This window comes from Lithobates pipiens, unplaced genomic scaffold (genome assembly GCF_037356315.1).
Source record: "Lithobates pipiens isolate NorthernLeopardFrog02 unplaced genomic scaffold, aLitPip1_a1.2 Scaffold_27, whole genome shotgun sequence".
Classification (NCBI taxonomy): Eukaryota; Metazoa; Chordata; class Amphibia; order Anura; family Ranidae; genus Lithobates; species Lithobates pipiens.
In genome coordinates this window covers 71,419,305-71,438,525 of record NW_027507788.1, presented here as the reverse complement: position 1 = coordinate 71,438,525, position 19,221 = coordinate 71,419,305, and the positions used below count along the sequence as shown (strand labels likewise).

The 19,221-nt window shown below is 45.0% G+C and overlaps 1 protein-coding gene across 3 annotated transcripts in view; it reads left to right on the top strand.

The window, feature by feature from the left end:
• Positions 1-14,057, top strand: part of LOC143933920 (uncharacterized) — a 325,420-nt gene extending 311,363 nt beyond the window's left edge. Inside the window, exon 6 of one of the 3 annotated variants that reach the window (XM_077457074.1) lies at positions 13,671-14,057. In XM_077457074.1, the coding sequence (XP_077313200.1) occupies positions 13,671-13,764 (94 nt within the window). In that variant the 3' untranslated portion in view covers positions 13,765-14,057. Of the gene's footprint in view, positions 1-5,834; positions 6,544-10,541; positions 11,224-13,670 lie in introns of those variants that run through there. The other 2 variants (XM_077457077.1, XM_077457076.1) reach the window with 2 other exon arrangements.
• Positions 14,058-19,221: the final 5,164 nt, after the last annotated feature.

Here is a 19,221-nt window from a genome sequence, read left to right as displayed (position 1 = left end):
TTTAGCCACATACAGGAAATCATAGGTCGCTGACACCACCGCCAACATCACGATACTATTAAACCCCTTGTAATTATAATAGTAGGACCCCCAGTGGGAAGATGCAGACATGTTTCCCATCAATTGCACCTCCACAATTGGGAAAGTCCAAACGGCTGGCAAAGTGGGAGGCCACAGTCTGCCATTCCTGTGGCGTTGAAGGAAACTGTGGAGTCAAACAAGAAAAAAAATTAGTAATTCTGCACATCAACATTGCAAGCAGATTAGACACCAAATTTTTGGGATAATATCAGTATAACATGGCAAATGAGTATTTAACCACTTGCAGACCAGACCATTTTGCTGGTCAAAGACCAGACCACTTTTTGCGATTCGGCACTGCGTCGCTTTAACTGACAATTGCGCGGTCGTGCGACGTGGCTCCCAAACAAAATTGACGTCCTTTTTTTCCCATAAATAGAGCTTTCTTTTGGTGGTATTTGATCACCCCTGCGGTTTTTATTTTTTGCGCTATAAACAAAAATAGAGCGACAATTTTGAAAAAAACGCATTATTTTTTACTTTTTGTTATAATAAATATCCCCCAAAAATATATAAAAAAATTTTTTTCCCTCAGTTTAGGTCGATACGTATTCTTCTATATATTTTTGGTAAAAAAAAACGCAAAAAGCGATTATTGATTGGTTTGCGCAAAAGTTATAGTTATAATTTTGTATTATTTTTTTTTTACTAGTAATGGCGGCGATCAGCGATTTTTATTGTGACTGCGACATTGTGGGGGACCCATCGAACATTTTTGACACATTTTTGGGACCATTGTCATTTATACAGTAATCACTGCTATATAAATGCAGTGATTCCTGTGTAAATGACACTGGCAGTGAAGGGGTTAAACAGTGGGTGGCAGTGTAGGGGTTAAGTGTTCCTAGGGGTGTGTTACTAACTGTGGGGGGGTTGGGCTTTCATTTAGTGAACACTGATCTCTGCTCCAATCACATGGAGCAGAGATCAGCGTCACTAGTTGCTAGGCAGAATGGAGAAATGCTGTTTACACGGCATTTCCTCCATTCGGCCGCAACGTGAGACAATCGTGGGGACGCCCGCGGCGATCGAGTCTGCGGGTCCCGCGACCAGACTCACGGGGGTCCCGACCAGCGCGGGAGCGCACCGCCGGCGGCGCGCTTCCGATGGCAGGGCGGCATTGAATATTGGACTTACCTGTACGCCAATATGCCTGCCCGTGCCATTCTGTCGACGTACATCGTCGTGCGCTGGTCAGGAAGTGGTTAAAGCCTAAAGTATAAGGTCCCCTTATCGAATTCATCACCCCCCCCCATCTGATGGGCCATTGCAAAAAAAAAAGGGGGGGGATGTTTTGGACAGGTAACCCTCTCCACTTCATTGAGAGCTGAATGCATAAATAATGTGTGATACTTTGGCCAGCCCCTCCTTAGTTACACTATTGGCAGCCCACCAGACAGGTAAGAAGTGTCATAATACAAAAAAAGGAACAAATGGAAGCACATTTTGACATTCTGCTATTACCTATCAAGATAATAATGGGAGGAAAAAAATGTAAACTGTAGCATTTGAAAGTATTGAGGCAGACCCTTGCACTACATGCTTTGGTGAATTTATCCATAAATCTGACCAGAAAAAAGGTAGGTATAGTGTGTATATGGTTTGGCAAAGTCAGCAGATAGAGGATTGCTATCAGCTGACCTAGCAATTGGGGGGAGGGGTTTCCTAATAAGTTTTGCCAAACCAAAAAAAAAAAAATTCAGGCACTCTGCATGAATTTAAGCACACACATAACATTTGTACATATTTTAGGTGGTGTTTAGGGGAAAGCAATACTATGGAGCTGACTAAATACATTTCTAAGTGACTAGACTATAGGTTTATGGCCCCAGAAGAGCATGCTGGGGAAGTTAGTGAAGGCAAATATGCATGAAGGACAAAAAAGGAACTTGAAAAGCTTCCGGCATGCACAAGGACAAATGGGCACAGCATATCAATTAGAGCATATTCCAATCATGGTAATTAGAGAATGAGGAAAGAAATACAAGACATTAGCAAACATTAAATACATAGAATGTGATATTAAAGGAGAAAACTTACCTTCATATAGTCCTTCTGCAGGACCTGAATAATGGCAGAACAGGTCTCTGGAATAATGATTCCCAGAGCCTGGGGGGAGATGCCTGTTGAGAACTTGAGGTCCTGAAGGCTTCTACCTGTCGCCATGTAGCGCAACGTGGTGATGAGCCTCTGCCCTGGAGTGATGGCTTGCCGCATGCAGGTATCCTGCCTGCTGATATAAGGGCACAGCAAAGCCAGCAGACGGTGAAAAACAGGGTCCGTCATCCAGAGATAATTCCTGAAATCATCAGGATTATTCTCCCGGATCTCACGAAGCAAAGGCATGTGCGAGAACTGGTCGCGCTGGCGCAACCAATTCTTGGTCCACAAACTCCTCCTCGCCCTGTTCATGGACCGGGCTTATGTCAAAGGTAAAAGCCCAACACCAAGCCCCTGCAAAGCACAAACTCTATGATGAGCACGTACACGAAACATGGCTTGAAAACGGTCGGCTGGTCAGAACGGACAACAGAAAGCACCGATAAACAGCAATGCCTGAAAGAACTAACTGAAAACCATAAATGAGCAGACAATAAGCAATGAAAATCAAAGCCTACTATACCAAGATATAGTCCACAATGAGCAACAAATGCTAACTGACTACACGCACTGATAAGCATATACACACCGACAAGCACAAACTGAAGAGCAGTAACGATCTGAAGCACAAATCTGAAAAGCGCAAATCATCTCTAACCAAACTTCTACTAACACGCGATAAACACGAGATCAGCAGAAGGAGTCCAAAGGGTGCCGGACGTGATGCTGAACTTCCCTTGTCTAGTCCCGTCGTACACAGCTTACGTCACCGCGTTCTTGCCAACCGGAAATTTCGACAACTTAGTCCGACCATGTGTATGCAACACAACTTCCGGACCACTTCCAGACTAAATCCGTTGGAATTTATCCGACGGATTTGGTTGTCGGAATGTCCGACCGTGTGTACAAGGGCTAAGAGGAAAAGGTAGAGCCTAAAGAGGAAGAGGTGTGGTTTACAGATGGCAGGGTGAGTCTTAAACAGGACGGGGTGTGGCCTTGACAGAAAGGGTGGATCATATTTAAATTAGGGGTGCATGAGTTTAGTTTTCCACCACACATAGCGTTTTGTTTTAAGGCTAAAAAGTTCAATTTTGGTCTTATCTGACCAGAGCACCTTCTTCCACATGTTTGCTTTGTTCCCCATGTGGCTTCTCACAAACGGGACTTTTTATGGCTTTCTTTAACCACTTTGCACCCAAGGGCGTCATATGACATCCAGGACTTTCAGTGGGAATATCTGAATGATGAAATTTTTTTTGATTTCCAGCTGTCCATAAAGAGGACCTGTCACAAATGATTCCTATTACAAGGAATGTTTACATTCCTTGTAATAGGAATAAAAGTGATAAAAAAAAAAAATGTTGTAAAAGAAAGTAAAAAAAAAAAAAGGTTATTTATGTAAACGCCGTTCAAACTACAAATGTGAGGTATCACCACGTGCGTTAGAGCGCAAGCAACAAATCTAGCTCTAGAGCTCCTCTGTAACTAAACATGTAACCTGTAAAAAAAAATTGAAAGCGTTGCTTATGGAGATTTTTAAGTACTGAAGTTTGGCATCATTCCATGAGTGTGTGCAATTTTAAAGTGTGACATGTTAGGTATCTATTAACTCGGCGTAACATCATCTTTCATATATAAAACAATGGGCTAACTTTACTGTTTTGTTATTTTTAAATCAGTTTTTCCTAAAAGAAACGCGTTTGAAAAATTGTTTTGCAAATAAGGTGCAAGATAAAAAGTTTCAATGACCGCCATTTTATTCCCTAGGCTGTCTGCTAAAAAAAATATATAATGTTTGGGGGTTCTGAGTAATTTTCTAGCAACAAAATTATGATTTTTATAGGAGAAGAGTGCCAGAATAGGCCGGTATTGAAGTGGTTAAACAATGGCTTTTTTCTTGCCACTCTTCCATTACGGCCAGATTTGTTAGGTGCACTACTAATAATTGTCCTGTGGATGGATTCTCCCACCTGAGCTGTGGATCTCTGATTAATGCTCTCCTTGTCTGGCCTGGCAGTTAAGGTGGATGGCCATGTCTTGGAGGGTTTGCAGTTGTGCCATAGTTTTGGATGATGGATTGGACAGTGCTCCGTGAGATGTTCAAAGTTCGGGATTTTGTTATAATCTAACCCTGCTTTAAACTTCTCCACAACTTTATCCCTGACCTGTTTTCTATGCTCCTTGGCCTTCATGATGCTGTTTGTTCACTAAGGTTCTCTAAGAAACCTCTAAGGGTTTCACAGAACAGCTGTATTTATACTGAGATTAAATTACACACAGGTGGACTCTGTTTAGTTCCACTAGATTTTAGTTAGGAGTATCAGAGTAAGGCTAGGTTCACACTATTGCGATGCGGGAACGCCGCGAATCCGCGGCGTTTTCCCGCATCGCTCACCTCCCGCCGGCAGTTCACACTGCCCTATGCGGACGGCTGGGGGTGTCAATGTTATGTTAATGACACCCCCAGATCCGTCGGCATATCGCAGTGCGATCTGCCGACTCGCACAGGAATCGGATCGCATGGTGTGAACCCCCATGCGATCCGATTCCGTTGCGGACCCAAAAAAGGGTCCTGTGCGAGTTTGCTGCGGGACAGCTGCGAGTTCAGCCATACTATCTGTATGGCTGAACTCGCAGTGCTACGGAGATCGGATGTGATTTGCTGTGCGAATCACATCCGGTTCTCCCCCCGCAGCGGTGTGAACCCAGCCTAAAGGGGGCTAAATAAAAATGCACGCCACACTTTTCAGATATTTATTTGTAAAAAAAAATGTAATTATTTTTCATTTTCCTTCCACATGACAATTATCTGCCACTTTGCATTAGCCTATCACATAAAATCCCAATAAAACACATTTATGTTTTTGGTTGCAACATGGTTGCAACATGACAAAAAAATGTCAAGGGTTATTGATACTTTTTCAAGGCACTGTACCAGGACCAGCCCGAAGGGTTCTCTTTCTAAATCTACAAGCTTACATGACAGTATACTAGCGGTAAATTCTTTCCTTCGCCCTCTTTTCCAGGTTCTTCTGGCTCTCGATTATAAGGGGCTAAACTAGCCCCACACACAGCATCCACCCAGAGGAGGGGTCTTCCTAGAAAGGGGTACTAACCCCAGTTTACAAGGGGACAACATTGCTGTGCTGTTCCTGAATCCAGAGCAGTGTTTTCACCCTCATGGAGGCTGTACCTGTTTACTGTAGAGTAGGATTAAAAGATGGTACAGTTGCAGTGATTGAATTGTCACTGCTGATTCACATGTTTGTAGCTTGTGAAACAGCTGCTAGCCGTGCCCAATGAATTCTGAAATGACAGCAATGCTTCTGCTGCTGACATTCTCCCACTTTGTCCAGCAGAGTCTGGAAGGGGGAGCATGTAAGGCACATATAAAAGAGAATTTGTCTCACTAAAGGGAGGTAAAGAAAGTTTTTTTTTTCAATTTATGAGGCATTTGCATTATGTAGTTGGGACCAGTTTAGACTGTCACACAAGGGCCATTAATACTTTACTTTATTAAGTACTTACTGCGGTTGTTAAACGTGTCTGAATTGTTGTCTGTTGCACTGTATGTTCACATAATATGATTTGTAGTATACAGACCCAGCAGATAGATTAGATACAGCTTATAACACTGTCTTATCTTTGTGCAGGACTATCGCCAACATATTTGAATAGAAGCAAAATTTGAGCTTTTGAAACACAAAGCTGGGCACTGGAATCCATTTAAATCTGTAAACTTTCTATAACACAAAGACAATTTAAGCCATGGTTCGATCATAACATGGCTGATAGAAAACACTGGCATTCAGCATTGTTGAAGCATTGTTCAAGTTGTAGAATATATCAACCCAATTTTGTACTAAATGCCAAGATGTTGCCCCTTTAGCTAACAATTACCACTGTATTTGCTGTACCCAAATTGGTAACTTGGCCCTACCAGATGAACAACTCCAAATCTCCTAGCCCTGCATCTGCTTGTGACTTTTCAGAAATTACACTGGGATGAGACTAGAAAAACACCAATGAACCAGTGCAAGATTGAAATATACAATGTGGTTTTCTGGCAGACATTAAACGAAGAAGAATCTAAATTTGCAACTATTTCCTTGTCATGGATCAGTCATCATTGTCAAACTCCATGGGCAATTGAGATGGACATTATTAATGTGGCCTACTTTAACCTCCTATGTATAGTAGCAAAAAAAACAACAACAACAAAAAAAAATCATCTTTTTGGGGCAAATCCTCTCTGATTTTCTTATTGGAAGAATGGAATATAAAGACTATGTGTTTATTTATTTTGTGTAAGGAATTAAAAGTCTCAAGTATTAAAAAATAAATATTGTTCTATACTCTTAATTGGCTTCTGTTTTATTTTATTTTTTTAAATCAAATATTCTTTATTGAAAAACTTTTTCCAAATCTATACAAAAGATACAAAAACACATCCTTCTACTTTTGCAAATTTTGAAATATTTCAATGCAGCACATTCTCTTCTTCTTTATAATGCTAGAATAATGAAATTGTTTTGCTGCTGGCATTCACACTGAGTTCTGACAAACTGATTTCTTTATTATTTCTCGTGATCTCCTGAATAATCTTCTTTTTTTTTTTCGGCAGATCTCCAGAATAATGTTTTTAATTTATTTTTAGCATCATCTACTTTTTTTTATGTTTTTTTTTTCTAGTAATCTCCATAATATGTTTTGTTGTTTTGTGTGTCAAAGTTACCACAACACCCTTATTATCTTGTTTTTTTTAACCTCAAAGAGGATGGTTGGTGTTGATGTCCCTTGTTAATTTGACATTCTATTTTTGGAATGTACCAGCCTACTTTTTAAACTAAAACACAGCCAAGGATTTGTAAAAAAAAAATTAATTTATTAGGGGGTCATAACAAAATAAAGAGGAAGGCAATGCTGGATACTGTAGGAATTGGCGAAGCCTTTGTACCCCAGGGCAGACATTAATTATTTGACAGGCAAATTGGTAACCTGAGGAGTCCATTTAATAGGGAGCACAATATGGTCCAGGACTCCGAGAGATCGGAGCAGCAGCAAATGATATATATGTCCCCAGGCTGTGGTCTTACAACAGCTTGCGTCTTTTGCCAGACCAGACCGAACCCAGGCCATCACTCTCAAGACTTCCTTGCACACTTCCTTCCAGGCTGTGGCTGTGGTGTTGGAGTTGTGTCAGGAGGTGGAGGAGGAGTATGGTCCAACTCACATACGTGACTTTTCTTGGTGAGTTTGCCCCTCGCCCCCTTATTTAGGACCTGAAATATGAGCGCTGACTCCTCCACGTTCCTGGGCCTTTTTGTTGGAAGGTGGAGGGGAGGAACCTGCGATTCGGTCAGGCTACTGGGCACGGCCACCTCCTGGCTGAGACTTTCCTGTATATGAAAATGGGACATAGTTTTAGTTTTTTGGTCATGAATCATACACAAATTAGAGCTCATGACTGTTGCAAATTGAATGTTAACAAGTAGAAAACACTATCCTTCTGACCCCAGCATTTTTCATTCTTGCCCCAATGCTTTTTGGCTACTAGTGTCTATTGATATGCAAACCACTTTGTTAAATCGGAAATTAGTGATCAATACTAGCATCTAGTTAACATCATAATTTTTGGTCAAGAAATATGTTGAACAATGTTACACCTGGATCAAGCTGGGCTCCTTCACATCTTCCTGGGTGAAAGGCTCAGGTTGGACTTTGGAAGTCTCATCTGATGTGGAAGGAAGGTAAGGTTGAGAGTGATGGCCTGATTTCAGTCTGGTCTGACAAAAACTGCAGTCTGTTGTAGGACCAGAGCCTGGGGACATAAATGTCATCTGCTGCTGCCCCTGATCTCATGGAATCTTGGACCTTCTTGCGCTCCCTAGTATATGTGCTACTCAGGCCATCAATTTTGCACTTCAAACAGTTGATGTTTGCAGTGGGAATCACTGGCTTCACCAATTCCAACAATTGATCAAGCGCTGCCTTCCTCTTTAGCTTATTATAAAATGGGTGTTTCACTTTCCACAGACAGGGCAGCTCCCTGTATTTATCAATGAATTTGGGGAGGAAGTCATGATCATTGAATTCATCCATATTCTCTGCAAGACACAACACAAGACAAACACTAATGGCATTTAATATGTAAAGTTTCAGGTTCGTGGGCACAATAATCGTTCGTAAAAAAACACCACACCTTGTAAAGAAGGGGAAATGCCCACACCACAACCTGAGGATATGGATTGACCCCCACTCCCCCACTGCCTCTCACACCTGTATACAAACAACCCCCCCATCTGCTCACCTTGGGAAGCCGCCGTTCTCTGCCTCCCACGCAGTCTATTTGTGGCTCTGCTTCTCCTCCACTGGGCAGCAGCAGTGAGATCCTCCAGCAGGAAGTGTCGGCAGCTGAGCACCAGGCCTTTTTTTGGCCAGCAAGCCCTCATATTGGCAACGTAACATGCTAACATGACCTGTGTGCAAATATCCTTAAAAAAACACATAAAAGTGAACCAGCATTAAAAAAAGTGAAAGATTTATTCGATCTGAAGAGAAACCAGAGTAACAGCAAAAACAGCCAGGGATCATTTATACTGAGATTAAATTACACATAGGTGGACTCTGTTTAGTTCCACTAGATTTTAGTTAGGAGTATCAGTGTAAAGGGGGCTAAATAAAAATGCACGCCACACTTTTCAGATATTTATTTGTAAAAACTTTTGAAAATTATTTTTCATTTTCTTTCCACATCACAATTATGTGCTACTTTGCATTAGTCTATCACATAAAATCCCAATAAAACACATTTATGTTTTTGGTTGCAACATGACAAACTGTGGAAAATTTCAAGGGTTATTAATACTTTTTCAAGGCACTTTACCAGGCCCAGCCTGAAGGGTTCTCTTCCTAAATCTACAAGCTTACATGACAGTATACTAGCGGTAACTTCTTTCCTTTACCCTCTGTTCCAGGCTCTTCTGGCTCTAGATTTTAAGGGACTTGTGACAGAACCCACTGTCACTGTGTGTTTTGGAAGGGGCTGTGGGCTCGCCTCCTACCCACAGACTAACATAATATTTGGAGGGCTATTTGCCATCTCCCACCACCTGGAGAAGATGCTACCTCCAGACATTTGTGTCGGTTTGTTCATCAGAACCGGGTGAACGCGGGATCTGTGGCTGGGCTTGTGGAGTCGTTCCTGGCTATATAAACCTATTGGCCCGTCTGGGTCAAATATATACTTTTATTCCACAATGTACTTTTAGCTGATTAAGACAGATACAAAATGGTACTCAGATAATGTAATGCTACATCCCTCCCCCCCCCCCCCCCCCCCTTGTTGCTTTGTTTAATTGTGTTGGGTCATGACATGTAGACAAAAGGTCTGGACTGGAGACACATCCTAGCAGGGGATGTGTAAGGAGGGGCTGCCTGCTTATCATAATCCCTTTATGTGTTTCAACTGTAGTTGTTTGAATATACAAGTGTTGAGTTTCCATTGGTTCTTCCTTGTCCCCTACCACCTCTATGACAAGGCTAAGGGGAGTGCCCCAACTGTGTTTAAAGTGTATGTTTGAAACTTAATAAACAGTTTATGCTCTGGATGTTTAACCCTCAACACCTGTGTGGCTTGTCTCGTGATTGAGGGGTTAAGGGCTGGTTATGGCGAATCTGCAGGCTGCGGTTGCGTTTGGAGGACAGGAGACCCAGGTCTGGAGAAGATGCCCAGCAATGGTATCCGAGATTTGTCACAGGACTAAACTATCCCCACACGCAGCATCCACCCAGGGGAGGGGTCTCCCTAGAAGGGGGTACTAACCCCAGTTTATAAGGGGACAACATTGCTGTGCCATTCCTGAATGCAGAGCAGTGTTTTCACCCTCATGGAGGCTGTACCTGTTTACTGTAGAGTAGGATTAAAAGATGGTACAGCTGCTGTGATTAAATTGTCACTGCTGATTCACATGTTTGTAGCTTATGAAACAGCTGCTAGCCTTGTCCAATGAATTCTGAAATGACAGCAATGCTTCTGCTGCTGACATTCTCCCACTTTGTCCAGCAGTGTCTGGAAGGGGGAGCATGTAAGACGCAAATAAAGGAGAATTTGTCTCACTAAAGGGAGGTAAAGACAGTTTTTTTTCAATTTATGAGGCATTTGCATTATATAGTTGGGACCAGTTTAGACTGTCACACAAGAGCCATTAATACTTTACATTATTAAGTACTTATTGTGGTTGTTAAAAGTGTCTAAATTGTTGTCTGTTGCACTGTATGTTAACATAATATTATTTGTAATATACAGACCCAGCAGATGGATTAGATACACCTTATAACACTGTCTTATCTTTGTACAGGGCTGTCGCCAACATATTTGAATAGAAGCAAAATTTGAGCTTTTGAAACACAACGCTGGGCACTGAACTCCATTTAAATCTGTAAACTTTCTATAACACAAAGACAATTTAAGCCATGGTTCGACCATAACACGGCTGATAAAAAACACTGGCATTCAGCATTGTTCAAGCATTTTTCAAGTTGTAGAATATATCGACTCAATTTTGTACTGAATGCCAAGATGTTGCCCCCTTCGCTAACAATTACCACTGTATTTGCTGTGCCCAAATTAGTAACTTGGTCCTACCAGATCAACAACTCCAAATCTCCTAGCCCTGCATCTGCTCGTGACTTTTCAGAAATTACACTGGGATGAGGCTAGAAAGACACCAGTGAACCAGTGCAAGATTGGAATATACAATATGGTTTTCTGGCAGACATTAAACGAAGAAGATGCTAAATTTGCAACTATTTCCTTGTCATCATTGTCAAACTCCATAGGCAATTGAGATGGACATTATTAATGTGGCCTACTTTAACCTCCTATATATAGTAGCAAAAAAACAACCAAAAAATCATCTGTTTGGGGCAAATCCTCTGTTTTTCTTATTGGAAGAATGGAATATAAAGACTATGTGTTTATTTATTTTGCGTAAGGAATTAAAAGTCTCAAGTATTAAAAAAAAATAATATTGCTCTATACTCATAATTGGCTTCTGTTTATTACATTTTTTTAAATCAAATATTCTTTATTGAAAAACTTTCCAAATCTATACAAAAGATACAAAAACACATCCTTCTATTTCTGCAAATTTTGAAATATTTCAATGCATTTTTACAATTTTTTTTTTCGCCAGATCTCCAGAATAATGTTTTTAATTTATTTTTTGCATCATCTACTTTTTTTATGTTTTTTGTTTTTTTTCTAGTGATCTCCATAATATTTTTTGTTGTTTTGTGTTTCAAAGTTACCACAACACCGTTATTGTCTTGTTTTTTTTAACCTCAAAGAGGATGATTGGTGTTGATGTCCCTTGTTAATTTGACATTCTATTTTTGAAATGTACCATCCTACTTTTTGAACTAAAACACAGCCAAGGATTTGTAAAAAAAAAAAAAAAATGTAATTTATTAGGGGTCATAACAAAATAAAGTGGAAGGCAATGCTGGATACTGTAGGAATTGGTGAAGCCTTTGTACCCCAGGGCAGACATCAATTATTTGACAGGCAAATTGGTAACCTGAGGAGTCCATTTAATAGGGAGCACAATACGGCCCAGGACTCAGAGAGATCGGGAGCAGCAGCAGATGATATATATGTTCCCAGGCTGTGGTCTCACAACAGCCTGCATCTTTTGCCAGACCAGACCGAACCCAGGCCATCACTCTCAAGACTTTCTTGCACGCTTCCTTCCAGACTGTAGCTGTGGTGTTGTAGTTGTGTCAGAAGGTGGAGGAGGAGTATGGTCCAACTCACATACATTACTTTTCTTGGTGAGTTTGCCCCTCACCCCCTTATTTAGGACCTGAAATATGAGCTCCTCATTGATGAGACGTTGGCCCACCTCCATTTCCTGCACCTTACTGGCCGTCATATACGCAAAAGCCTCCTAGACATTAGGGGTGTTTGTGAGGACCGCAGTAGCTTGCCTAATCAAACCAAGCGCTGACTCCTCCACGTTCCTGGGCCTTTTTGTTGGAAGGTGGATGGGAGAAACCTGCGATTCGGTCAGGCTACTGGGCATGGCCACCTTCTGGCTGCCACTTTCCCCGCCACCTCCTGGCTGAGACTTTACACAGCCTCCTCCTGGCTGAGACTTTACACAGCCTCCTCCTGGATGAGACTTTACACAGCCTCCTCCACAAATTAGAGCTCATGACTGTTGCAAATTGAATGTTAACAAATAGAAAACACTATCCTTCTGATCCCAGCATTTTTCATTCTTGTCCCAATCCTTTTTGGCTACTACTGTTTATTGATATGTAAAACACTTTGTTAAATCGGAAATTAGTGATCAATACTAGCATCTAGTTAACATCATAATTTTTGTCAAGAAATATGTTGAACAATGTTATACCTGGATCAAGCTGGGCTCATAGTTTCATAGTTAGTAAGGTTGAATAAAGACACCAGTCCATCCAGTTCAACCTGGGTGAGTGTCAATTATCCCTATCCCTGTACATTGCACACTCACATTGGTCCCAACCCTCAAGGAGCCCACAATCCAAGGTCCCCATTTATATACTAGGGCCAATTTTTAGACAGAAGCCAATTAACCTACCTGCATGTCTTTTGGATTGTGGGAGGAAACCGGAATATCCAGAGGAAACCCACACAGGCACAGGGAGAACATGCAAACCCCAGGCAGGTAATGTCATGGTTGGGATTTGAACCAGTGACCCGTCTTACTGCTAGGCGAGAGTGCTAACCATTACACCACTGTGCTCCTCCACATCTTCCTGCGTGAAAGGCTCAGGTTGGACTTTGGAAGTCTCATCTGATGTGGAAGGAAGGTAAGGTTGAGAGTGATTGCCTGATTTCAGTCTGGTCTGACAAAAACTGCAGTCTGTTGTAGGACCAGAGCCTGGGGACATAAATGTCATCTGCTGCTGCTCCTGATCTCATGGAATCCTGGACCTTCTTGCGCTCCCTAGTATATGTGCTATTCAGGCCACCAATTTTTCACTTCAAACAGTTGATGTTTGCAGTGGGAATCACTGGCTTCACCAATTCCAACAATTGATCAAGTACTGCCTTCCTCTTTAGTTTGTTATAAAAAGGGAGTTTCACTTTCCACAGACAGGGCAGCTCCCTGTATTTATCAATGAATTTGGGGAGGAAGTCATGATCATTGAATTTATCCATATTCTCTGCAAGACACAACACAAGAACACAAGACAAACACTAATGTCAGACTAAACTCTCCTAATCTTGTCCCAATATAGGCCCCAATCTATAAGCAGTATAGGCCACTGATGCCCCAAGTTAAAATGGTACCTTCGTTTGCACAATCAGCGTTTACGCTACTCCTTTCTCTGCTCACAGATCGTACCTACAATGCACACGTTATGTTTTATATACATTGCGCATGCATGAAACTCCGCCCCTGACCTTCTTTCTAGTATATTCCCTGTCCCTTCTCTTTCAGCCCAGTGGGGGAGCATATAGCAGAGAGACAACAACAGGTGCATGCAGAGGAGAGCAGCAACAATGAAATGCAGAGGAGAGCAGCAACAATGTAGATGAGTCTAGTCTGGCTTGTAAGAGTATTCCACACGTTGTTTGTGCTACTTAACCCTGTGTTGATGTTTATGGTAATGTGCATTGAATTGTTAGTGAGCTAGGGGCCGAAAAGTCTTATCTCTCAGTCAACTAGTCTGAGTGTTGATTTAGATAATTAGCTCAGGTTAATTCTGTTTCTGGCTACAGTTGTATTGTTAGAATAAAATGATCAGGAGGGGGGACCTCCTCTTCTACTGTATTATAAATACTTGTCATTTTGGTTCTAATAAATCAGTATATGTTGAGCAGCTAAGCAAGTGTCATCTTGTTTTGTGCTTGTGAGCGGTTGGAATATCTGATATCTATATTCAGGCTGGGAGGAAGTAGTATATGACGAAAGCATTCAATCGGAGTGTGGGTGTCATGAACCAGATGTGACCAGAACTGTGTGACTGCGACCAAGTGAACCAGACACAAATAAGTGAAGGTAAATTTATTAAGCAAAACGCATATAAATGTGAACACACCACCAATACGAACTAAGTGAACAAACCAAACAACCAAACAGTGAAGATAAGTAAATAAACCAGTATATGTAACAAAAGGGAGTACCGGAATCGTAGTCAAGCCAGGCCGGGGTCATAAATAGGAGGTCAGCAGATGGGGGGACAAGGAGAAGGGAACAGGTACAGGAGGCAGGATGCAGGAATCAGGTAACAGGGATCAGGTAACAGGGATCAGGTAACAGGTAACAAACAGGCTGCAGGTCAGGGCTCAAGGACAATACCAAGGCGAGGTGTATATGAACTTGCCGGGTATTTATAATGGCTGCTGTCAGTCATGTGACGCCTGACTGCAGAGGGCAATACCTGCTCCATACTGCCAGGATCCCTCCGCTGGTGGACACCAGTACTGCGGACCAAAGATGACATAATTCCAGCAGGAGACACCTGCTGGTGGATCGCAGTACTGCATGCCAAATGATTGATATTACCAGCGGAGGGAACCTTTCCTGACAGTACCCCCCCTCAAAGGAGCGACCTCCGGACGCTCCAACTAGCAGTTGCTGGGGAAAGTTCACTGCGTCAAGCTGGGCTATGGGCAAAGTCACATTAGGTTGGGTAATGGACACTTCAAGCAGGGCAGCAGACAGAACCACATCGGACCGGGAAGCTGGCACATCGGGCTGGGAGGCGGGCAGCGGCACGTCAGGCTGGAAGGCGGGCAGCGGCACGTCAGGCTGGAAGGCGGGCAGCGGCACGTCAGGCTGGAAGGCGGGCACATCAGGCTGGACAGCAGGCACATCAGACTGGAAGGCATAGGACTGCAAGGCCGGGACATCAGACTGGAAGGCGTCGGACCGCGAGGCCGGGACATCAGACTGGAAGGAATCGGACTGCAAGGCCGGGACATCAGACTGGAAGGAATCGGACTGCGAGGCCGGGACATCAGACTGGAAGGAATCGGACTGCGAGGCCGGGACATCAGACTGGAAGGAATCGGACTGCGAGGCCGGGACATCAGACTGGAAGGAATCGGACTGCGAGGCTGGGACATCAGACTGGAAGGAATCGGACTGCGAGGCCGGGACATCAGACTGGAAGGAATCGGACTGCGAGGCCGGGACATCAGACTGGAAGGAATCAGATTGCGAGGCCGGGACATCAGACTGGAAGGAATCGGACTGCGAGGCCGGGACATCAGACTGGAAGGAATCGGACTGCGAGGCCGGGACATCAGACTGGAAGGAATCAGACTGCGAGGCCGGGACATCAGACTGGAAGGAATCAGACTGCGAGGCCGGGACATCAGACTGGAAGGAATCAGACTGCGAGGCCGGGACATCAGACTGCGAGGCCGGGACATCAGACTGCGAGGCCGGGACATCAGACTGCGAGGCCGGGACATCAGACTGCGAGGCATCAGACTGCAAGGCCGGGACATCAGACTGGAAGGCATCAGACTGCAAGGCCGGGACATCAGACTGGAAGGCATCAGACTGCAAGGCCGGGACATCAGACTGGAAGGCATCAGACTGCAAGGCCGGAACATCAGACTGGAAGGCATCAGACTGCAAGGCCGGAACATCAGACTGGAAGGCATCAGACTGCAAGGCCGGGACGTCAGACTGGAAGGCATCAGACTGCAAGGCCGGAACATCAGACTGGAAAGCATCAGACTGCAAGGCCGGGACATCAGACTGGAAGGCATCAGACTGGAAGGCCGGGACATCAGACTGGAAGGCATCAGACTGGAAGGCCGGGACATCAGACTGGAAGGCCGGGGCATCGGACTGGAAGGCATCAGACTGGAAGGCCGGGGCATCGGACTGGAAGGCTGGGGCATCGGACTGGAAGGCATCAGACTGGAAGGCCGGGGCATCGGACTGGAAGGCATCAGACTGGAAGGCCGGGGCATCGGACTGGAAGGCATCAGACTGGAAGGCCGGGGCATCGGACTGGAAGGCATCAGACTGGAAGGCCGGGGCATCGGACTGGAAGGCATCAGACTGGAAGGCCGGGGCATCAGACTGGAAGGCATCAGACTGGAAGGCCGGGGCATCAGACTGGAAGGCATCAGACTGGAAGGCCGGGGCATCAGACTGGAAGGCATCAGACTGGAATGCATCAGACTGGAAGGCATCAGACTGGAAGGCATCAGACTGGAAGGCCGGGGCATCAGACTGGAAGGCATCAGACTGGAAGGCATCAAACTGGAAGGCCGGGGCATCAGACTGGAAGGCATCAGACTGGAAGGCCGGGGCATCAGACTGGAAGGCATCAGACTGGAAGGCCGGGGCATCAGACTGGAAGGCATCAGACTGGAAGGCCGGGGCATCAGACTGGAAGGCATCAGACTGGAAGGCCGGGGCATCAGACTGGAAGGCATCAGACTGGAAGGCCGGGGCATCAGACTGGAAGGCATCAGACTGGAAGGCCGGGACATCAGACTGCAAGACATCAGACTGAAAGGCCGGGACATTAGACTGCAAGACATCAGACTGAAAGGCCGAGACATCAGGATGGAGGGCGTCTGGCTGGAAGGCCGGGACATCAGGCTGGAAGGCGTCTGGCTGGAAGGCCGGGACATCAGGCTGGAAGGCATCAGACTGCAAGGTCGGAACATCAGACTGCAAGACATCAGACTGAAAGGCCGGGACATCAGGCTGGAAGGCGTCTGGCTGGAAGGCCGGGACATCAGGCTGGAAGGCGTCTGGCTGGAAGGCCGGGACATCAGGCTGGAAGGCGTCTGGCTGGAAGGCCGGGACATCAGGCTGGAAGGCATCAGACTGCAAGGTCGGAACATCAGACTGCAAGACATCAGACTGAAAGGCCGGGACATCAGGCTGGAAGGCGTCTGGCTGGAAGGCCGGGACATCAGGCTGGAAGGCGTCTGGCTGGAAGGCCGGGACATCAGGCTGGAAGGCGTCTGGCTGGAAGGCCGGGACATCAGGCTGGAAGGCGTCTGGCTGGAAGGCCGGGACATCAGGCTGGAGGGCGTCTGGCTGGAAGGCCGGGACATCAGGCTGGAAGGCGTCTGGCTGGAGCTCTGGCTCTGGCACTCCGGGCTGGGACAGATTGGTGGGTGTGGAAGCAGGTTGGGTTAATGGTAAGATCATTTTGGTTGGGAAAAACTTTCGCTTTTTCTTTGGCTTAGCCACTGAAGCTCTGTAGGTGACTACAGGACTGTAGGTAAGGGGTGCAGCAGACTGGAAAGGAGGATTGTGATATGGCAGAGAAGAGGTACCAGTAGCTGGGGAAAGAACTTGTGGGTTTGTAGACAGCGGAGAGGAGGCAGGTGAGTTGAATGCAGGATAAGTACAGGGAGCAGAGACTGGATAGGAGTATTTGGTTGGGAGCAGCGTGTACTGGGCTGCAACTGAGGTTGACATGGCTGATGGGGAAGCATACTTTTGGGTAGGCTCATATCTGATGGCAGAGGTGGATTGTTTGGCTGGGGCTGATTGCACCATGTCAGACCATGCTGAAAGTAAGGGTTGTACAAACTGAAGTTTTAAGCCTCCCTGTCTAACAAAAGACTGAGCAGATACAATGCACTCAGCAATCACCTGTGGGGAACAGGCTGAGTAGTGTTCACAAAAATCAGAAGGATCATCTTCAAAAAGCCATACTAAAGATACAACCTGATTCATATCAAAAGGAGGAGTGAAATCATCACGGCCATCTGGGATACAGGGCAGGGCTAGCTCAGTACAGATCTTTATCAAAGGCTGCACCTCCTCAAACAATATATAACCCTGATCAACCAGGGAGTGAGCCAAACGCATAGCTGCAAACAACTGGTCACTAGACCATCCTTTCAAAGCCTGGCGGTAATAATCACCACTCTCAGATGCCAGCAGAGAAAGATAAATGATCTCATCAGCATTCATGTTTGCAACCAAACTGAAGCAAATGGTTCCCCTGTGCAGCCACTTCTGGTCAGGAATGGCCTTGGTATTCTGTCATGAACCAGATGTGACCAGAACTGTGTGACTGCGACCAAGTGAACCAGACACAAATAAGTGAAGGTAAATTTATTAAGCAAACGCATATAAATGTGAACACACCACCAATACGAACTAAGTGAACAAACCAAACAACCAAACAGTGAAGATAAGTAAATAAACCAGTATATGTAACAAAAGGGAGTACCGGATTCGTAGTCAAGCCAGGCCGGGGTCATAAATAGGAGGTCAGCAGATGGGGGGACAAGGAGAAGGGAACAGGTACAGGAGGCAGGATGCAGGAATCAGGGATGCAGGGATCAGGGATCAGGTAACAGGGATCAGGTAACAGGGATCAGGTAACAGGGATCAGGGATCAGGTAACAGGTAACAGGTAACAGGGATCAGGTAACAGGTAACAGGTAACAGGTAACAGGTAACAGGTAACAGGTAACAGGTAACAGGTAACAGGTAACAGGTAACAGGTAACAGGCTGCAGGTCAGGGCTCAAGGACAATACCAAGGCGAGGTGTATATGAACTTGCCGGGTATTTATAATGGCTGCTGTCAGTCATGTGACGCCTGAGTGCAGAGGGCAATACCTGCTCCATACTGCCAGGATCCCTCCGCTGGTGGACACCAGTACTGCGGACCAAAGATGACATAATTCCAGCAGGAGACACCTGCTGGTGGATCGCAGTACTGCATGCCAAATGATTGATATTACCAGCGGAGGGAACCTTTCCTGACAGTGGGGGATTGGATCCTTCACATTGCTGGCAAACAATGGGACACTTCCTGCAGTCTGGAATATCCAAACCTCCACCTGGATCCAAGGTCCGGATAGCAGGAGAGGTACAGATACCAGCCGCCATGGAAGAGGAATTCAGAAAGAGGTTGCGAGAGATGCAGCTACAACACAGAGGACCAGTATCAGAGCAGGTTCTGCTGGGATGGTTTGATTCTATTTGCTGCAAACTCTGGAAGGAAGCGCTAGCCCGTGAGCAGCGTCACCAGGGAAAAGTTCTCC